Source organism: Sitodiplosis mosellana, unplaced genomic scaffold, assembly GCF_009176505.1.
Source record: "Sitodiplosis mosellana isolate CC-2019 unplaced genomic scaffold, AAFC_SMos_1.0 Smas_scaffold_6167, whole genome shotgun sequence".
NCBI classification, from domain to species: Eukaryota; Metazoa; Arthropoda; class Insecta; order Diptera; family Cecidomyiidae; genus Sitodiplosis; species Sitodiplosis mosellana.
Window position 1 is genome coordinate 5,053,537 of NW_022601408.1, and position 17,057 is coordinate 5,070,593.

Sequence of the window (17,057 nt, forward strand, 5' to 3'; positions counted from 1 at the left end):
CACGATGCCAACGGATTGGCGAGTTCCCTGCTGGGGTTAGTGAGATTGAGAGAATTAGCAATTGATTCTTTTGATTACATTGACTCCAATGTCCTCTTTGCGGTTTTTCAAATAAATAAATAATAAATAATGAGTTTACTCACAGTATTGAAACGGAGTAGGAAGATTTAAAATGAGTTTTCGTGGTAGAGTAGATGGATCGACACTTATACAGACGTGATTCATATATATTCTTTGTCTAACGGTATCGCATACGCGCCGCATCTCACAATGCGCATGCGACACTCGCCAATTGCAATTAGTATATTTTGATGAATTCAATAGCAATGGATTATATATTGTTTCGCAAAACAATTACAATTTGATCGAGGGTGTACAATATGAACATTTTCAGAGTTGCAATGAGCGGCACTAATTGGGCACTAAATATTGGCATTATAAGTTTTCGATTTATATTTCCCCAGGCGAAATTTTTTTTCCACTCGCTACTCTCAAAATCCAGAAAACAAATTTCAAATGCAAAGATATTCTAAATTTGGGGAGGAATTAGTGCCTAATTAGTGCCGCTTGAATCAATCGAGTTTAATATGTTTGGTCTTGAAAATCGCACCGAACCCCCATTTTGATTTTTAAAGGGTTGAAATGGATTATATAAAACAATTTCATGGCTATAATTTAATCGAAAGTGTACATATGAACATTCTGAGAGTTGCAATGAGCGGCACTAATTAGGCACTAAATATTAGATTCATTTTTAGGGTGTTTTGACCTTATTTTGACAAAGTTGACATTTTTGACCCCAAATAAAACAAATGCTTATAACTTTAAAAAAATTCAAGTAAATGTAGGTAATATAGGTATTATTCGTGGGCACCAATTGGGCACTAATTATTGGTACTATTGGGGATGAATTTTTCCACCCCTAAAAAATCATCCCCTAAACTCACCTCCTCAGGGGGTGAAAAAATCCCCGAGATATGGTTTTTCTGCGGGCACTAATTAGGCACTAAATATTGGTATTATTAGTTTTCGATTTTGAACTTCCCCAGCCGAAAATGTTTTTTCAACCCCTAACCCCTAAACTTGAAAAAATTATTTCTCCCACCCAGGTTGAGCACCAATTCTAAAATTAGCGGCACTAATTAGCACTAATTAAGCACTAATTATCCTGAAATTTTCATGCCATTCTGACTCAGATGTTGGGCTGGAGAGTTCTAGCCAGTAAAATCTCAAGTAGATGCTGACAGACTTCAAAACGACATCGATGGACTGCACGAGTGGAGTGTAGTCAACAAATTACTTTTAAACATTGAAAAATGTCACGTGGTGATCTTTTCAAACAAAACCGTTCCATCTCAACCGCTGTATACTATGAATACCACTCCGCTCAATCAGTGCAGTTCTGTCAAAGATCTGGGAGTCATCTTTGATGACAAACTCAAATTCGATGCACATATAAATATACTCAATCGTAAAAAAATCTAACAGCATGTTGGGATTCATAATGAGAGCAACAGCCGATTTCCAGGACCTGACATGCCTAAAGTATTTATACAATTCTGAGATCTAGATTGGAATACAACACTGCGGTGTGGAATCCCTATCAGATCAATCATAAAGAGAAAATTGAAGGAGTTCAAAGGAAATACACTAGAATTGTTTTCTTTAAACTCAGACAAAATCCTCAATCATATACCGATCGCATCAAATACTTAAATATGTTAGAACTGGAAATGAGAAGGGAATACTTTGATGCATGCTTACTACATAAATTAGTACACAACCGGAACTATTGCTCACATTCTAGGCCGTACTTCAGAATAAGCCGACGGTCGAATAGATCGAACATACTTTTCAATCCTCAACCTACAAATAATGATTATGGGCTTCACAGAAATCCTGTGACTAGAACGCAGTTACTATACGAAAGAAAATTCAAAGCAACTAATATTCTTGATGCAAACTATGAACTGTTTAAAAATAAAATAATGAGCAACTTCAGTCAAAGTTAAAATATTAAAATAATTGATGCAAATAGCAATATAATAAGGCAATGTTTTAACTGCATCAGTTGAGATAATTTACTTGCAATCGAATTTAAAATTATAATCAATTCTTATTTTTTTTACAACTTATTAATTTTAAATTAAATAATTATACTATTTTTTCTTTTTGCTTTTTACTATTAGTAATATATTGCCAAAAAGTAATTAGAAAATGTAAAATTGAAAGTCAACAAAAATGTGATCAGAACTCATAGGTGAAGAATGTTATTGGGATTTTTCCTGTTTTCAACACCATTATAAATCAATAAAAAAAAATAAAAATAAAATAAAATAAAAATGTCAAAGTTGTCAAGAATGCAACCGTTCTCCTCGTTCTTTGCGAAAAACACGTCCCAGATAACTTCGTGTTCCTCTTCACTCACTAGTAAACCTTCCATAGTGTCATACCCGGATTTTTGAATACCTGTGCGCGTTCGAAAAGGCATCCCTCAAAATACGAAAAAATTCCAAGCTGCCCATATTCATCTTTAGAGTAGTTTTAGTATTAGATCGATTTATGGGGTCTTTATCGTGTTTTTTACATACCATTGCATTTTTTCCATACTAGAGTTGATTTGGGGATGATGATATGTTTGAATATGAAATATTCAGGATAATCTATGTATCCGTCCGTCCGTCCGTCCGTCCTAAATCCCAAACAGACAAACGAAATAAAATTGTTCGTCCTTGAATTTGAAACGGACAGGATAAAATTAAAATCTCAAACGGACGGACAGAATGAAATTTTCCGTCCAAAAAAAAAATCACAATAGGACGGACGGACAAAATGCGTTCTATTGACACCTTCATATTGGATAACATTTCAAGAATGACGCCGATTGAGCTGAAGCATGAATATAGGCATTCAATAAAAATTTCATTTCCTAAAGAAATAGTAATCATTTTGTTTATTTTTAAAGAACTCTTTATTCATTCACTGATAACATTTCAATTTGTCTTGAATTGAATACTATAAACAACTTCTATTCATAAATCATTTAATTTTGTGTGTTTTTTTTTAAATAAGCGACTATTATTGCGTTTAAGAAACAGTGTATATAAGTGAATAATCACACAGAAAATTAAAAGAAACATTTCTGCCTCGAGAACGTTTTAAAAGACGCGCTCTAAAAATTCTGTGTGATCGATGTTTTAATTTTTAGAGAAGAACAGCATTCTTTCATGCAAAGAGTTAACCATTAACAAACGCCAAATTTTGTTCTTATTTATATATTATTTTAAAAATAAAATTTATTGATTTTCGTTTGCGTAGTATCAAGCTGTCTTCACTTTGTTCATTACAGCTATTCGCAGCGTCTGTCCTCTGCATTATATTTTCATTCTCTTTTCGCAGCTCCATTTGGTTGAAGTAATTATGTTATTCATACTATTATTATAGCGATAACACCATGGCGCTGCATCTGTAGTATACTATAGCCAATTACAAACACAACATCTACGCTAATTGTTAGATTCATTCGATTAGAGTTATAAGCAATGTATCTAAATGGTTAACTTTAGAAAAAAAATTATTCGTTGTCGAGTTTAAATTTTGGTTAGTATAATTTTCCAAACGCGTAATATGGTCGATTTTTGGTGGTTAACTTTAAAAGTTACAGCTGCGCATTTTGCTCATTAGTATAAATGCATTTAAAATATCGATTGATCGAAAAATTGATGGAGTTTGTAGGTTAGAATAAACATCTAATTTCAGAGCCATGCTCATAGCTGTTGCAATAAGACCATTGAATTAAAATTTCATTGTACACGCTTTTCATTCGTTAGTTGGCATTGTTTTTGTTATTTAGTACTTGAATCGCCGCTGATGACGAACTTGCTTCTCTCTCTCTCCCTCGCTTTGCTTCAAAATAAAGACAGGAGAGACTGAATTTACATGAGCTTTGCTTTGGCGCATTCTGGGCAGATGATATCAGCAGCGTCGGTTATGAACCCACGTCCCACAAGCGACGTTTTGCAGCTTGCACAAATAAAGCAATCATTGTGCCAGTGTCGATCCTCGAACGAAATGAATCGCGTTCCACCAATTCCTGTGAAATGTAATGATTTATATAGATTTATTATACAACATTTTATATTTTTTCACTTACCTGTAATTGGCTTTGTACATGACGTACATCTCTTAGCAAAGAGCTCTCCAAAGCATTCAGCACAGTATGGATGATCGTCACGACTTGTAAAACGCTGACCTGCCAAAGAAGTCGAGCAATGAGTGCATGTAAAGCACTCCCGATGCCATGGGTCGTTTTTATATGTTACACCACCAGAAGTGATGATCTAAAAAGGAAATAATAATCATATTAGAGAATATCTTCATGGATATCAGTGTTTGGAAAAAGATGATTATCTAGATAAGATAAAAGATAAGATAAGATAATATCTTTTATTTTATCTAGATAAATTTCGGAAAATCGACAAAATATCTTATCTTTATCTTATTTTTTACACGTTATCTTATCTTTTTTCAAGATAAATTGAGATAATTCCAAAGTTGATCAATTTAAAATTTCAAAAGGAGAGAAAAAATTGCTTTGGTCCAAAAATGAATATTTTCTGCAAGAACAAACGTTCTTGTGGAAAAATCAGAAAACGAATTTTCTTCCGTGCATTTCGAGAATAAACAACTTATAAAATATCGAAAGAAATATTTTTTTAGTTTTTTTAACGCATTTTTCTAGTTTCTTCTTTAGAAAAAAAGAACCAAAAATTATCTTATTTTTTATCTGAAGATAATTGAAGATAATCTTATCTTTTTTATAAAAGATAAGATAAAGATCTTATCTTTATTTAGATAAAAACACAAAAATTGGGTCTTATCTGGTTTTTATCTAGACAAAATTCGTTTATCTAAATAAAACACTGATGGATATGCAACTGAAGGGAACTACAATATTCTAACGTTTAAATTGAAAACTGACAGAACACTTTGCAAAATTCGTATCATTTCAAGTCGCATCGTGTAAAAAAGAATCATAATATGATGTCAAATTTTCTTGAATTTCACGTTGCACATAGCCTCAGACTGTTTTTGATCCACTTTAGTCTATTGTCATTTTAACTATTACAGAGCAGTTCAATACAATTCAATTCCAAAATTAATGAAATCTCTGGAGGAGTCTTTTTTCTCGTTATCAGCTGTAATGCAATGGTGCATAAAACGAATTACTTACGTAATCCAAACTTTTCCACACCGCAGAAATTCTTCTTACATTCCGCTTCAGAAAAGCATTTCTTAATGAATTCATTGGACTCATCAAGAAAATTATTAAGTCAGTTTATGTTGAATTAGAAAAGATTTCATACAAAGAGTGCGCTTATTTGTCGAAACATCACAATTTTTACCGAAAATAGCCGATATGTGACATCAGTAATGAATATTTATTGCTTTTTATTCGAAAATCCCTGGTCATTTTGCTTAAAAAAATAGCAGTTTACCTTGCCTTAAAAATCGCTAATTCGAACATTTTCCATACATGTAAAAGTTTTCCATATAGGAAAATCTAAAGAAAAGTCGACTTCGGACCAAACTTATGGGAAAGTAGGTGTTTGGTTGTTCAAGAGCTGTCATCATTTTAGCACAAAAATGGCAGTTTGCCTTGACCGAAATCCTGAAAATGGTGTCATTTTTGAACAAAATTCAAAAAATTTCAAGAAATTTCGAGTTCAGGCCAAATTTATGGAGAAGGCGGTGTTCGGTTGTTCAAAGGCTCCAATTAATTTTTGCAAAAAAAAACGTTCACCAAAACTCTGAAAAATGTTTGAGTGATTTTTCATACAAAAGTGTAGTTCTTGAACAAAATTTCGAAAAATTTCGATTTTAGACCAAATCTATGAACAAGTAGGTGTTCGATTGTTTACAGACTCCCATTATTTTCGCAAGAAATGGCAGTTTGCCTTGACTCTGTAAAATGGGTGTTTCGAGTACTTCCCATACAAATGTACCATTCAACATGCCAAAACTTCTATTCTTTTATTACTTGCAATTATCTCGTCAACTTGATGAGATATCGTGTTAACAAAAAACGTGCACGTGGACGCGAACGACACCATACGCACATCGCAATTTTACACAAAGATAGAAAATGAAAAAAACTTTTGAGAAAAGTGCAAAAATATGAATTCTTGGTGCCCAAAAAACCGTGATGCTCTGAAAAGTTTTTTAAGGTACAGCAAAAAGTGCTGTTTTAAAAAAAAATCCTGCTCGCCCCCGCTCGCATTTAAAAATATATCACAGTAAACACAATGATTCTAGCAATGTTGAGATTTGACACTTGACTTTTTTTTAGTACCATTTGCTCTAGAAAAAGTTCAAAAGTTCTATAATAAATACATGAAGCTTTGATTTGTGATTTAGTACATTTTGAACTTTTTCTAGTACAAATGGTACTTAAATGGATTTTAGTGCCAAATTTCATATTGCGGTTCTAAAAGTTAGAACCATCGTGTTTACTGTGATATATTATAGACTACAAAATTTTGCTAACAGCAATATTTGAATGAAACGTTTGAAACAAAGTTGAAATTGCAACTGGTTTTCAGGAAAAGTTTCAGAGAGCATTAAAGAAAATTTGTCTCAGGGCAACTCGGCCTATGGTGGGATTTGAACCCCATTAACATTGTCCAGTGTACAGATATGTGCTATTAGAATTTTCAGCGACTTTATAGTGGTCCGTATAAGAAGATGTCATGAAATTTTGGGGAGTAAAACCAATACTTTTCCTTAACAAACTAAGTTTGCGGAAAAGTAATAGAATAAGCGTATTATCCGGTTATGTGATTTGCAAGCTTCCTTGATGAAAGTAAAATTGAATTCAAAGAAGATACAGTGGAACCTCGATTATCCGTCACTTCTGTTAACCGTCACGCCTTGCCGAAGTGAAATTTTTTTCAGTTCATTTCACTTGAACATACGGATAATGTCGCCGACTGACATTCATAATCGAAATCAATTGTGTTTCGCTTGTACATTCGCAATAAAGTTTGAAATCATAGGCGTTGCTACCGAAAACATTTCTCGTATTGGACAATGCAGCAAATCTTTTTTCGTATCTAACATATGACACCCATAGAACAAGAGAACAACTTAGAGCTCTTGTTCTATAACTGAGACGGGAAAATGTAGAGTAAAATAGAGACAAATAAAGTTGCGAGCAAAAGTGACAAAACTCAGCATTGAGTGGAAAATACGTTTTTTTTGCATTTTTCTAGCTACTAGAAATAGATAACGATTAGGTGTCTGCAGCATTTTTGTAGAACATCAAAAGAACTACAAACCAGGTCGCTATATATTTCCAGCAGCAAGAAAAATGCAAAAGAACGTCTTTTTCGCTCAATGCTGAGTTTTGTCACTTTTGCTCGAAACTTCATTTGTCTCTTTTTTACACTAAGTTTCTTTGCGTCTCAGTTATGGATAAGGAACTCATAAGTTGTTCTCTTGTTCTATGGGTGTCATATATTTTCTACATCACTCAATTTTTCATCACAAACTAATAATAATATGGAAATTTTGATTGGTTTGGCTTATTTTATGAAAACCTCGATTATCCGTCAAGGTGCTGGTCCGGTGGCTGACAGATAATCGAGGTTCCACTGTATCTCAATTGAATGGAATTTGAAAATCAGTGGAAAATCTCTGTCAGCGTCACTCACACACATTCGTAACAAATTAAATCCATCTTTTGAGTTTCAGTTAATTTCTCTTTTCTCTCACACTCTTGCACGTATTTCACATTTCATTCATTTTTTGCAAACACATCATTTAAGTCTGGTAGAAACACTTGACAATTCGCTCCAAGAACGAAACGAAAACAAATCAATGCTTCAACGAATGGTGGTAAATTTGGATATATGAGTTTGTATCGGGTATCGCTTATCCTTTTTTTTATCGGGAAATAAAAACTTATAACAGTAGAGGATAGATAGGTGAAATTGCCATACTTTGTTGCATTTGATGCATCTAGTTGCATACTTCTCCTCATAGCAGCCGGCGCAATAGATTTCCTGTTCCTTCGGTATAAATGACTTCGTGCCAATAGGATTTTTGCACACGCAACAAGAGAAGCATTTTTCGTGCCATTGTCGTGTCTTGTATTCCATTTTTTTCGTGCCTGCGAAAACAAAGCAAAGGAAAATCAAATAAAACATAATAGAAAAGTTCTGAATCAACAACATCAAACAAGATAAACAATGAATGAACTTAATATATTGAAAGAGCATCCAAATGTATTTCTAAGGGTCGAAATAATTTAGTTGATGAAATTTCCGTCTTCATTTATCGATGCAAATTCACTTTGCTTTCTACTTTGATTCAGTTTCCCACTTCCGTTTATTTCATTGACTGTCGAAACGGAACGGTGAAAATGTTTGGCTCAGAACAAATGGACTTGTGTAGCAATCGCCTAGGGGCATTTCTCACTTAAAAAATGGAACCATTCCAATAAATATTGAACAATTTCTTCCATTTCTATCAATTCGGGTAAATGGATACACATTTACACTGAATGTGTGAAATACGTTCGCAGTATGAAGCTTAAGTACGTAATACTTAGCATACTTAACCTTAAGTACGTACTTAAGCTTGATACGTAAGTACGTTAAGTATGTTAAGTACGTACTTAAGGGTGACAATCTTTATACTTAAGCTTAGGTACGTACTTAAGATTTGTACTTGCTAACAGAACCGAATTTATGAAATTGCAGTGAATTCACCAAAATGTTTTAGAATTGACTGGAAAGTAGTAATTTGGTTCACATTAAATTTGACAATTCCAGACAATTTCATACATTTTTATATCATTCAATGGGAAAGAAGAAATATCTTAAATTCTTGCACATTCGTTTCAATTTTTTGCGTGAGAAATGCCCCTAGGCAATCGCATTTGATTATTTGACAAGATGATTGAAAGCAAATTAGAGTTCTTATTTAAAACAAACTTCAGAAGAAATTCAATCAAATTATTTGTTGTTCAGACAGTTTGACCATTTCTAGGGTGAAATGTACAAAGCTACAGAGCCCAGGGTTTAAACTGCATGTTGATTTTGAAAAATACTCTTAAGAGATACTACGTTTTAGCATCCCTCTATTTATTTCTTCAAGATTACTCAGTTTTTGTTATTGTATGCATTCAAACAATAACAAAACAAAATTGCGGGAATGTGTTGTTGAGAGTAAAAATGGGAATACAGCAGTGTTTGGACTGAAGTGCAACATGAAATTTGTTCCTTACGTTACATGAATCGTCGCTTCACTATTGAAGCGTAACATGAAAAATGTCAATTTTGAATATGATTTTGTGTGTTTTTCGCGAAAATGATAAGATATAACGAAATGTTATCTTCAACAAAGTTGTAGAATTGGTCAAGTCCAAATACTTTTCTAAACACACTAATTTCATTATCTCTTATCATTTTTGCAAAAAAGACGAAAAATCACATTCAAAATTCCCACTTTTTGTGGTGCGTTTCTATCGCAACATATGCATAAACATAGTAAAACACGAATTTGCGATCGTATTCAGTGAAGTTCATTTCAATTTTTGCACGCCGTTAGACGCACTCATGAACGCGACCAAATGAACTCATCAACAATGTTCCGTAATGTAAAAAAATTTTTTATTAAAAAAATTGATGTTTATCACCTGCTACGATCTCACAAAAAACAATTTCGCACATTCGTAACACTTTAATTTTTTTTGTCTTCTTCAGTATTGATTATAAAAAAGATGCAATAGTTTGCAGTAAACATTGAACGATCTGTGTCAAAACTTTTGACACTTGTCTCGTAGCGCTTGAAGTAAGCTGTCAGACGCTTAGATGCAATACCTGTGGTTTCTATTGAAGCAACGATTCATGTAACGTTTTCAAGAAAGAAATTCCATGTTGCGCTTCACTTCAAACACTTCTGTATTCCCATTGTTATTCTCACCGACACAAATATTCCTATTAAAAATGTGTTTTTTGCATCCATTTTTATTTATTTATTAAAGTAAAGTGTTGATTTAAGTGCAGTCCAGTTTAGACACTGTAGAAATTGCAATTAAGGGACTCAAAAAACGGCCGTAATTTGGAACGCATCGAATGTAATGAAATGCAAAAAATATCTGAATTGTAAATAACGGTTTTACTGCATTAATTACCGTCAAAAAAGGCTGTAATCAAATGTTTCCATTGCCATAATTACTTGATTTAATGGGAATGAGCGCTTTGACTGATATTATCCTGAATAGAGCATTAAATACGAACAACTTCATTTGGAAATCATAAATAGCTTAGCGTACAAGCATATTTTGTAACCTATTTCTCCAGGAAGATTTTTATCAAACCTCGCATAAAAAGCATAACGATGATATTTGTGTAAAAGGGTGAAAACCAACGAGTTTTCTTTTCCCAACACATACATACAAATCTAACCAACAATGCTATGAGGTTCGGTTCTGGTAATGTATATGTAAATGTAGATGTATGTATTGTGTATGTGTATTTGCGCATCAAATACAACGAGGAATGATTATGAAAAAGTATCGTCGAGCGAGAAAAAAAAGCAAGAAAAACATACGAAGAATTGCGACAATGTGAGTTCTAAGACAAATACTTTCCCTCAAAATCATTGATATCGGGAGTATTGCTCATTTTATCCTTTTTATTTGGTATTGCGTGTTTTCATGGTAAGCCTTCACGGCTATGCCGAAAGTATTTTCGTTTGAGAACAATCGTATTTTTGTTTGTTATGTGGTTTCTTTTTTTCGAGATTTACTGCTATGATATTTTCCATGTTCTCGCCACCATTTATTCTGTTCTTAAGCTGTTTGAGTGAAGGGATGAATTAAACATAGATTGGTTTTTGTCTTTTCTTTGCTTTTTGTGCTTGTTTGCTGAATTCAATGGCAATGGCAGTGGCATTTTTTATTTTTACAGTCCTCTGTTGACTCCGTTTTACCAAGTAATTCAAATACTACAAAGAAAAATGCGTGAGCGTACTTATGCAATTTTTCATTTCTGAATTCATCGTAGCAATGCTATGTCACCTCTTTGTTTAGCATGAAAAGTGCCGTAAACCCAATTAACATTATTACATGTGCTTTTTACTGTGTGTATTTTGTTTTTGTTTTTGTTTTCGTTTTCTTTTTTGGTCGCTCCACAAAAAAGTTGCAACTAAAATGTAAATAACTAGTACATGAAAATTTCGCCCAGTTTTTAATTCAAGGTTGACAAGCGTCATAATGCGTTGGCTGTACTTTATCAAGCATATATAGCTTCCATAACGAACTTGATACAATTTCGAGTGTCTCTGGCTACTTCGATCGATGATTGATTCGGCATATTTAAATTTGATTAGCGAAATTCAACAATTTTTTTTGTATGATTCTGGTCTAAGAAAAAGTTAAACGGTTGCTGTTGTTGTGAATAACACAAACTTTATTTCGTAATTGGTAGAATTCAATTGAGCCAAAGTGTTGAACGTTTTTATTCATTCGATCCATTTCCAAAAGCATGCTCGTAAGCGCTCAACTTGATTGAGTTTTGTTCATTTATTTTGAATGAAACGTTGTGTTTTTGTTTTGTCATTGATTTGTTTACATTTCATATTTATTTGCCGCAAAATTGATATTTGATATTCATTTATTGTAAATGAATGAAAATTTCCCATATTTTGCGGCATGTTCAGTGTAATCGTCAGAAGCCTTGTAATACGTTGATGAATCATTTTAGATGCAAAACAATCGAATCATGGATTTGGAGCGCGTGGGCTTGTCTACAAAAAAAGATGAACAAATGTAATTTACTCGTAGATATTCGGACAAATTGGCGTCCAAAATTGCAATACAACTCTTCAATTCGCCTTCATATTTATTCATTTCATCATCATCTTATTGTCATTGTTTGGCTTAAACTTCATTCAACGTTAATTTATTGTGTTCGATTTTTGCCCAAGAATATACGATAAACAATGAACAGTTTTCACATATGGACACGCTGTGATTTTATTCTTCAAATACGTAAACCGATTTGGAAGTTGTCGCGATTTTATCCATTTTCCAATGCCATAAATCTTAAAAGGTGCAAAAAAACGTCAATTTTTTGTGCGTCAAATACGAAACACGCATTAAAGCCATTATTTAGATTATTGTACAAAATAAGTAGAAAAAGCCAAACATTCAATAGCAAATTAACAAAAACAAAAAATCACGACAAAATTGCTTTTGAAGAGTTTGATACGTTGTTAATCGGCGTATGACAATGTTTTCACACAGTTCTGTCAACTATGAGCTAATTCTCGTTACGGTTAACCGCGATCAATTAGACTGCTTTTAGTATATTTAGTTTTGCTTTGTTTTCGTTTACAAAATAACATTATTAATTTAACGAATTTTTTATTATTCCAACACAACTTGAGCTAAATGATATAACAAAATTCATGTATTGAGTAATTAAGTAATGAAGTAAATAAAGTCGTGTTGGCTCTTAATTCGTTTTATGTACTTAATTGACCTAAAGTCAGTTGATCGGTTTTTCTACTTTTAAATGCAACCTAATAAGGACTGCGTTTTGCGGTGTGTGAGTTTTCGATCGTTCAAAAATTGCTTTTTATGCATTTCGGTCAGTCAATATATAAAGTAATGAAAGCAAATACCGAATACTTCAACAAATTATTCGCAATAAGGCAACCATGATTATCGAATATGCTTCTTTTCTTCACTGCTACGCCTCTGATAAAGTTGCCATTGTTGTTGGGCTATTGATTTAATTGTTGCCAGCTAAATTGTCATTGACTATGCGTGCGATGAAGTCATCTCATGTAATTGGCTGATCTGCCGACAGCGCATAAATAAATGTTGTGCATGTTTGGCTTATTTTTCATTTGATGTGAAATTAATGACGAAGATTTGGATGCTTCATTCAGGCATTCTCTTTCGTTACTGTTTTTATGTGGCTTTCTTGACATATTTATTGGTTTTGGTGGTTTAGTTGCTATTAATACCGGAACCTTTGTTCGACTCTTTTTTCAAAAAGTGACATCATTTTTACTTGGACCTAGTATATAGAAAGCATGCCAGAAAAAAAATCATTTCGAAGAGGTTTGTCCGCATTTTTTTTTAATCTTACGTTGAAATATCGTACAAAACCAAACTAAATGATATCATAGATAAAATAAAGGCCTTTTCGCTAATCTCTTTAACTTTACATAGTTGTTCAATGGAGTCGTATTTCAAATTCATTTATTGCATGTGGTAACTCTTGGAACCAAAATAATTTAAGTTAATATTGACCGTTGATCGAATTTCCAACCAAAAAACCAACATTTTTTCAATTTTTGTAATGATGTTGTTTTTTTCAAGTTAGTATTAAAACTCTCATACACCAATGAACAAACTCGGTATTAAAATATAAGGCGAGTGTAATGAGAGACTCTAGTAGAAACTTCATATTTTCCCCATAAAATATGACGTGTTTTGTACATTATAAAACGACCAGCGACGAAGATCTTAACCAAAATTTCTCGATTTGCAGTACAAGTTTTCACCATAGATAAGCTAGAAGTCATTTAAGTACGGGGGAGTTGTTTGCGCCCACAATAGAAGTTTCGTGCATTTTCTCAACAAAATAAAGAACCCGATTGTTAATGGGTCTGTGTTTGGTGAAAGCTATAATAAGTCTTGTCTATGTTGCGTGATTCCTTTCGATTGATTTTTATTTTTCTCACCATTCAGTTCAACTAATCATCTTACTCTTTTCAGGTGAGCATGCAACCCTATTGAAGTCGAGCGTCTTGTATTTTTTTTTATAAAAAGGTGCAAAATTGAAATTGTCGATATATCCAAACCACGTTGTTGCTTTTCCACTGTTGATATTTCCCGATGTTATTTAGTCGTCTGTTAAATGAATATGATAAGCATTGTTGTGAGGAGAATACCTGGTGAAGCTAGACGCCAATCACCCAATCGACAATCAATACCAAGCGCACATCGAAATCGACTATTTTCCGCGACGGCAGCTGAACCGGGCAAAAACATACTCAAAACGGCAATATCTTCATTGTTTTCTTTGGCCTTGCGAATTCGATCAGCCCCAACTGTTTTCGATTTTAAGTTTAACCGCGATGAAAATTCAGATGATAAGGTTGCCATTTTGTGTATAAATTGTGTGTTCTTCAAAATTCAAATATTTGATACAAAAAACAGATTGTTAGATTTTATATGAAAAGGCGCTTTTTTCGACCCTCACGTTTTATGCTTCACTTAAACTTTGCAGTCGAGTCTGTTGACAATATTCAGCATTGTTTTTTTTTATGAGTAATCCTTTTGTATGATATTTACAATACGTTCGATGTGTATATTATTGATTATTTCGCAAAACTTTCCCTGTTTTTGCGTTTATTGCCTTCTTTTTGTTTTTTTTTTATCACGATTTGGGCAAATAATCGATGTTGCTGATATGTATAAGGCTGTTGAAATGATTTTACTTTGCTCTTTTTTTTTGCAATAGTCCATTTGAGCTAATGAATCAACAAAAATTCGGAAAAAAGTGCTCAGGACTACTACTCGGATGCGTACTTTTCGCTTTTATTAATGAATTTCCTAAATCAAATAATTTATTGTCTTTATATAAATGATGAAACCGGTTAACTGGATCAACACTTTATACAAAGCACGCGCAAACACAGTCAACAGAAAACTAAACTTACTAAATTAAAATTTGTATACCATAATCGCTTCTGGCTTTGGATTTTTTTTCTCTTCTTTTGTTACAATACGCTTTGTATCTCTCCATATTGAGTCAATGCCATGATATGTATTGGTGTTTGTGTTTGTGTGCACAACGTTTTGTTGAGAGGTGCAAACGCGTGTACCCAAAGGCATATGACAAGAGAATGTGCTTTGCCGTACAAATATTCAGCTTCGAATAAATTGTACAACATTCGATATGCTGTTGGTATACATCAACACATCAACGACATTTTTTATGTGAGCACATGTACAAAAGATGTACATGTGCACCAACTCTGTTTTTTTAATTTTCTCATATATGTATGGGTTGGTTTTTTATGTGGATCTTTCATGTTCATTCATTTTGTTCATTTCACTCATTTCAATTTGTTATGTGACTATTTTCTGAGTGTGAATTGGTAATTGTTTTTATTCTTAATACGGATAAATTGATACTCCCGTGAAAGTGAGTAGAGCTTTAAAAAAAGGACAAAACAGAAATGCATCAAAATGATAAATAACCATGGATTCATTTTGTTTTCAACAAAGAAATAACAAATTTTCCGCTGAGTTCACTTTCCACGATACAGTTATATCCAAAAAATGTTTGCTTCAATTTTCGGAGCACTCTATTTATTGGTGAATAATTTCCCAGATAAAATGTACAATATTCAAAGCAAAAGTCATTTGTCTTTTGTCATCTATGGCAAATGAAAATCACATTGGTTTCATGCGGCGTTTGTGTTGCAAAGAGGCGCCCAATTGATGGATTTGTATATAAATCGTATATATTTGGCATTGATTCAAAAGAAACTGGTGAAAACAAATACAGTGGCAGCATTAACGATAAACTTGACACAGAACATCTCAAATGCATATTATCGTGTCACACCACTAAAAATACAAGGTGTTATTGAGATGCAGATGTCAAATAAACTGTCAAATCACCTACAATGGTTTTTAGTTGATATTACTTAGCCTTCGGTAGCGCGTTTCGCCTTTCTAGTACTAGGGGAAGGAACTGCTGGAAGCTTATAAAATTTATTACAAATTTTAGATTTGGCACCCTTTTTATTTTGGTTGACAACGCACTTTATATATCTACGTGGCACGCACAACATTATAAATACAACTTGCGCATTGTTGGCTGGTTTATAGACGTGCTTGATATAACAAACTCCATTTAGTAGCAACGAAGTTTCCCAAGAAACATTCATGTTACGCAATTTAGTCATTTTTAACGTTAAAATATGTAACGTTTTTAGGCCTTTTTTCCGAAAGTATGAATATTCGGAATATTCGGAACGAGAGAAATGGTATATTTTAAATTAAAGAGAAAAGAATTCTATATCAATTAACCCTCTAATGCATACAACCGCCTCTAGACGGGCAACATTTGAACGCCTGTAGAACGTAAACCGTACATCGGATCACATTGCTTCAAAGAGAATTTTTATTCGTCAATGTTCTCTCTTTATTTTTGTCTTTGGCAATATTTGTCTATGTAGTGTGTTTGTAAAGTTATAGACAAAAATGTGTGCAAAAACAGAAATTTAACAAAATAAATTATTCGAACTCTAAATTAGACACATTTTTGACACTTTGAAACAATGGATTTGATTGATCTATGATTTATGTCAATCGCATTTTCTGACTAAACCATGAGGAATCCAGGATTATGAATATTTTTTTAATTATCTATGGCCAAAAATCAACCAAGTACCAGTACTCCCAGCCCTGGGAAAAATTAATGCATTAGAGGGTTAACCCTCCGTTGTACCCGGGTCTGGCCAGACCTTTTTCATTTTTGAGCATTATTTTAACATAGGGGAAGGTGGGGGAATTCGGAACTTGGGGAAATTCGGAACACTGCCAAATTTCGCCGCAAATGAATAGTTTGAGACATGTGAACAACTGTCATCGTTTTCTCTAAACAAAACCTTATATTTCCATTAGCACTCGACGAGTGTGTACGTACTGTTAGCTCTGTGCGTCATCGACATGACATCAAGTCATGAAAATTTAATATTGAGAATGCCTGTCTGCATTGATTCCATAACATTTTTCGAAAAATCAACTCAGACGAATATGTTTATAATTATCGTATACCATTAATATTTCGACTCACAAAAGGAATTTTGCATGAAAATTCATTGAGTGACCAAAACACGATTATGTTGTAAACCTTAATGAGTGGGGAATTTCGGAACTCCCTATATACGAAAAATTCATCAAGTGATTTTTAATACTTTTCAAGTTGATATCGCTTTTTTATGCATATTTATTATAT

General features: G+C 33.2%; 1 protein-coding gene across 13 annotated transcripts in view; it reads right to left on the bottom strand.

Annotated features, from left to right (window-relative positions):
* Positions 1–2,947: 2,947 nt before the first annotated feature.
* LOC129575749 (four and a half LIM domains protein 2) overlaps positions 2,948–17,057 on the bottom strand; it is a 58,720-nt gene continuing 44,610 nt past the window's right edge. For 12 of the 13 annotated variants that reach the window (XM_055459736.1, XM_055459738.1, XM_055459737.1 and 9 more), the window contains 3 exons: positions 8,001–8,170; positions 4,154–4,340; positions 2,948–4,093 (listed from right to left, as the gene is read on the bottom strand). In XM_055459736.1, the coding sequence (XP_055315711.1) occupies positions 3,936–4,093; positions 4,154–4,340; positions 8,001–8,170 (515 nt within the window). In that variant the 3' untranslated portion in view covers positions 2,948–3,935. Of the gene's footprint in view, positions 4,094–4,153; positions 4,341–8,000; positions 8,171–13,974; positions 14,733–17,057 lie in introns of those variants that run through there. The other variant, XM_055459742.1, reaches the window with a different exon arrangement.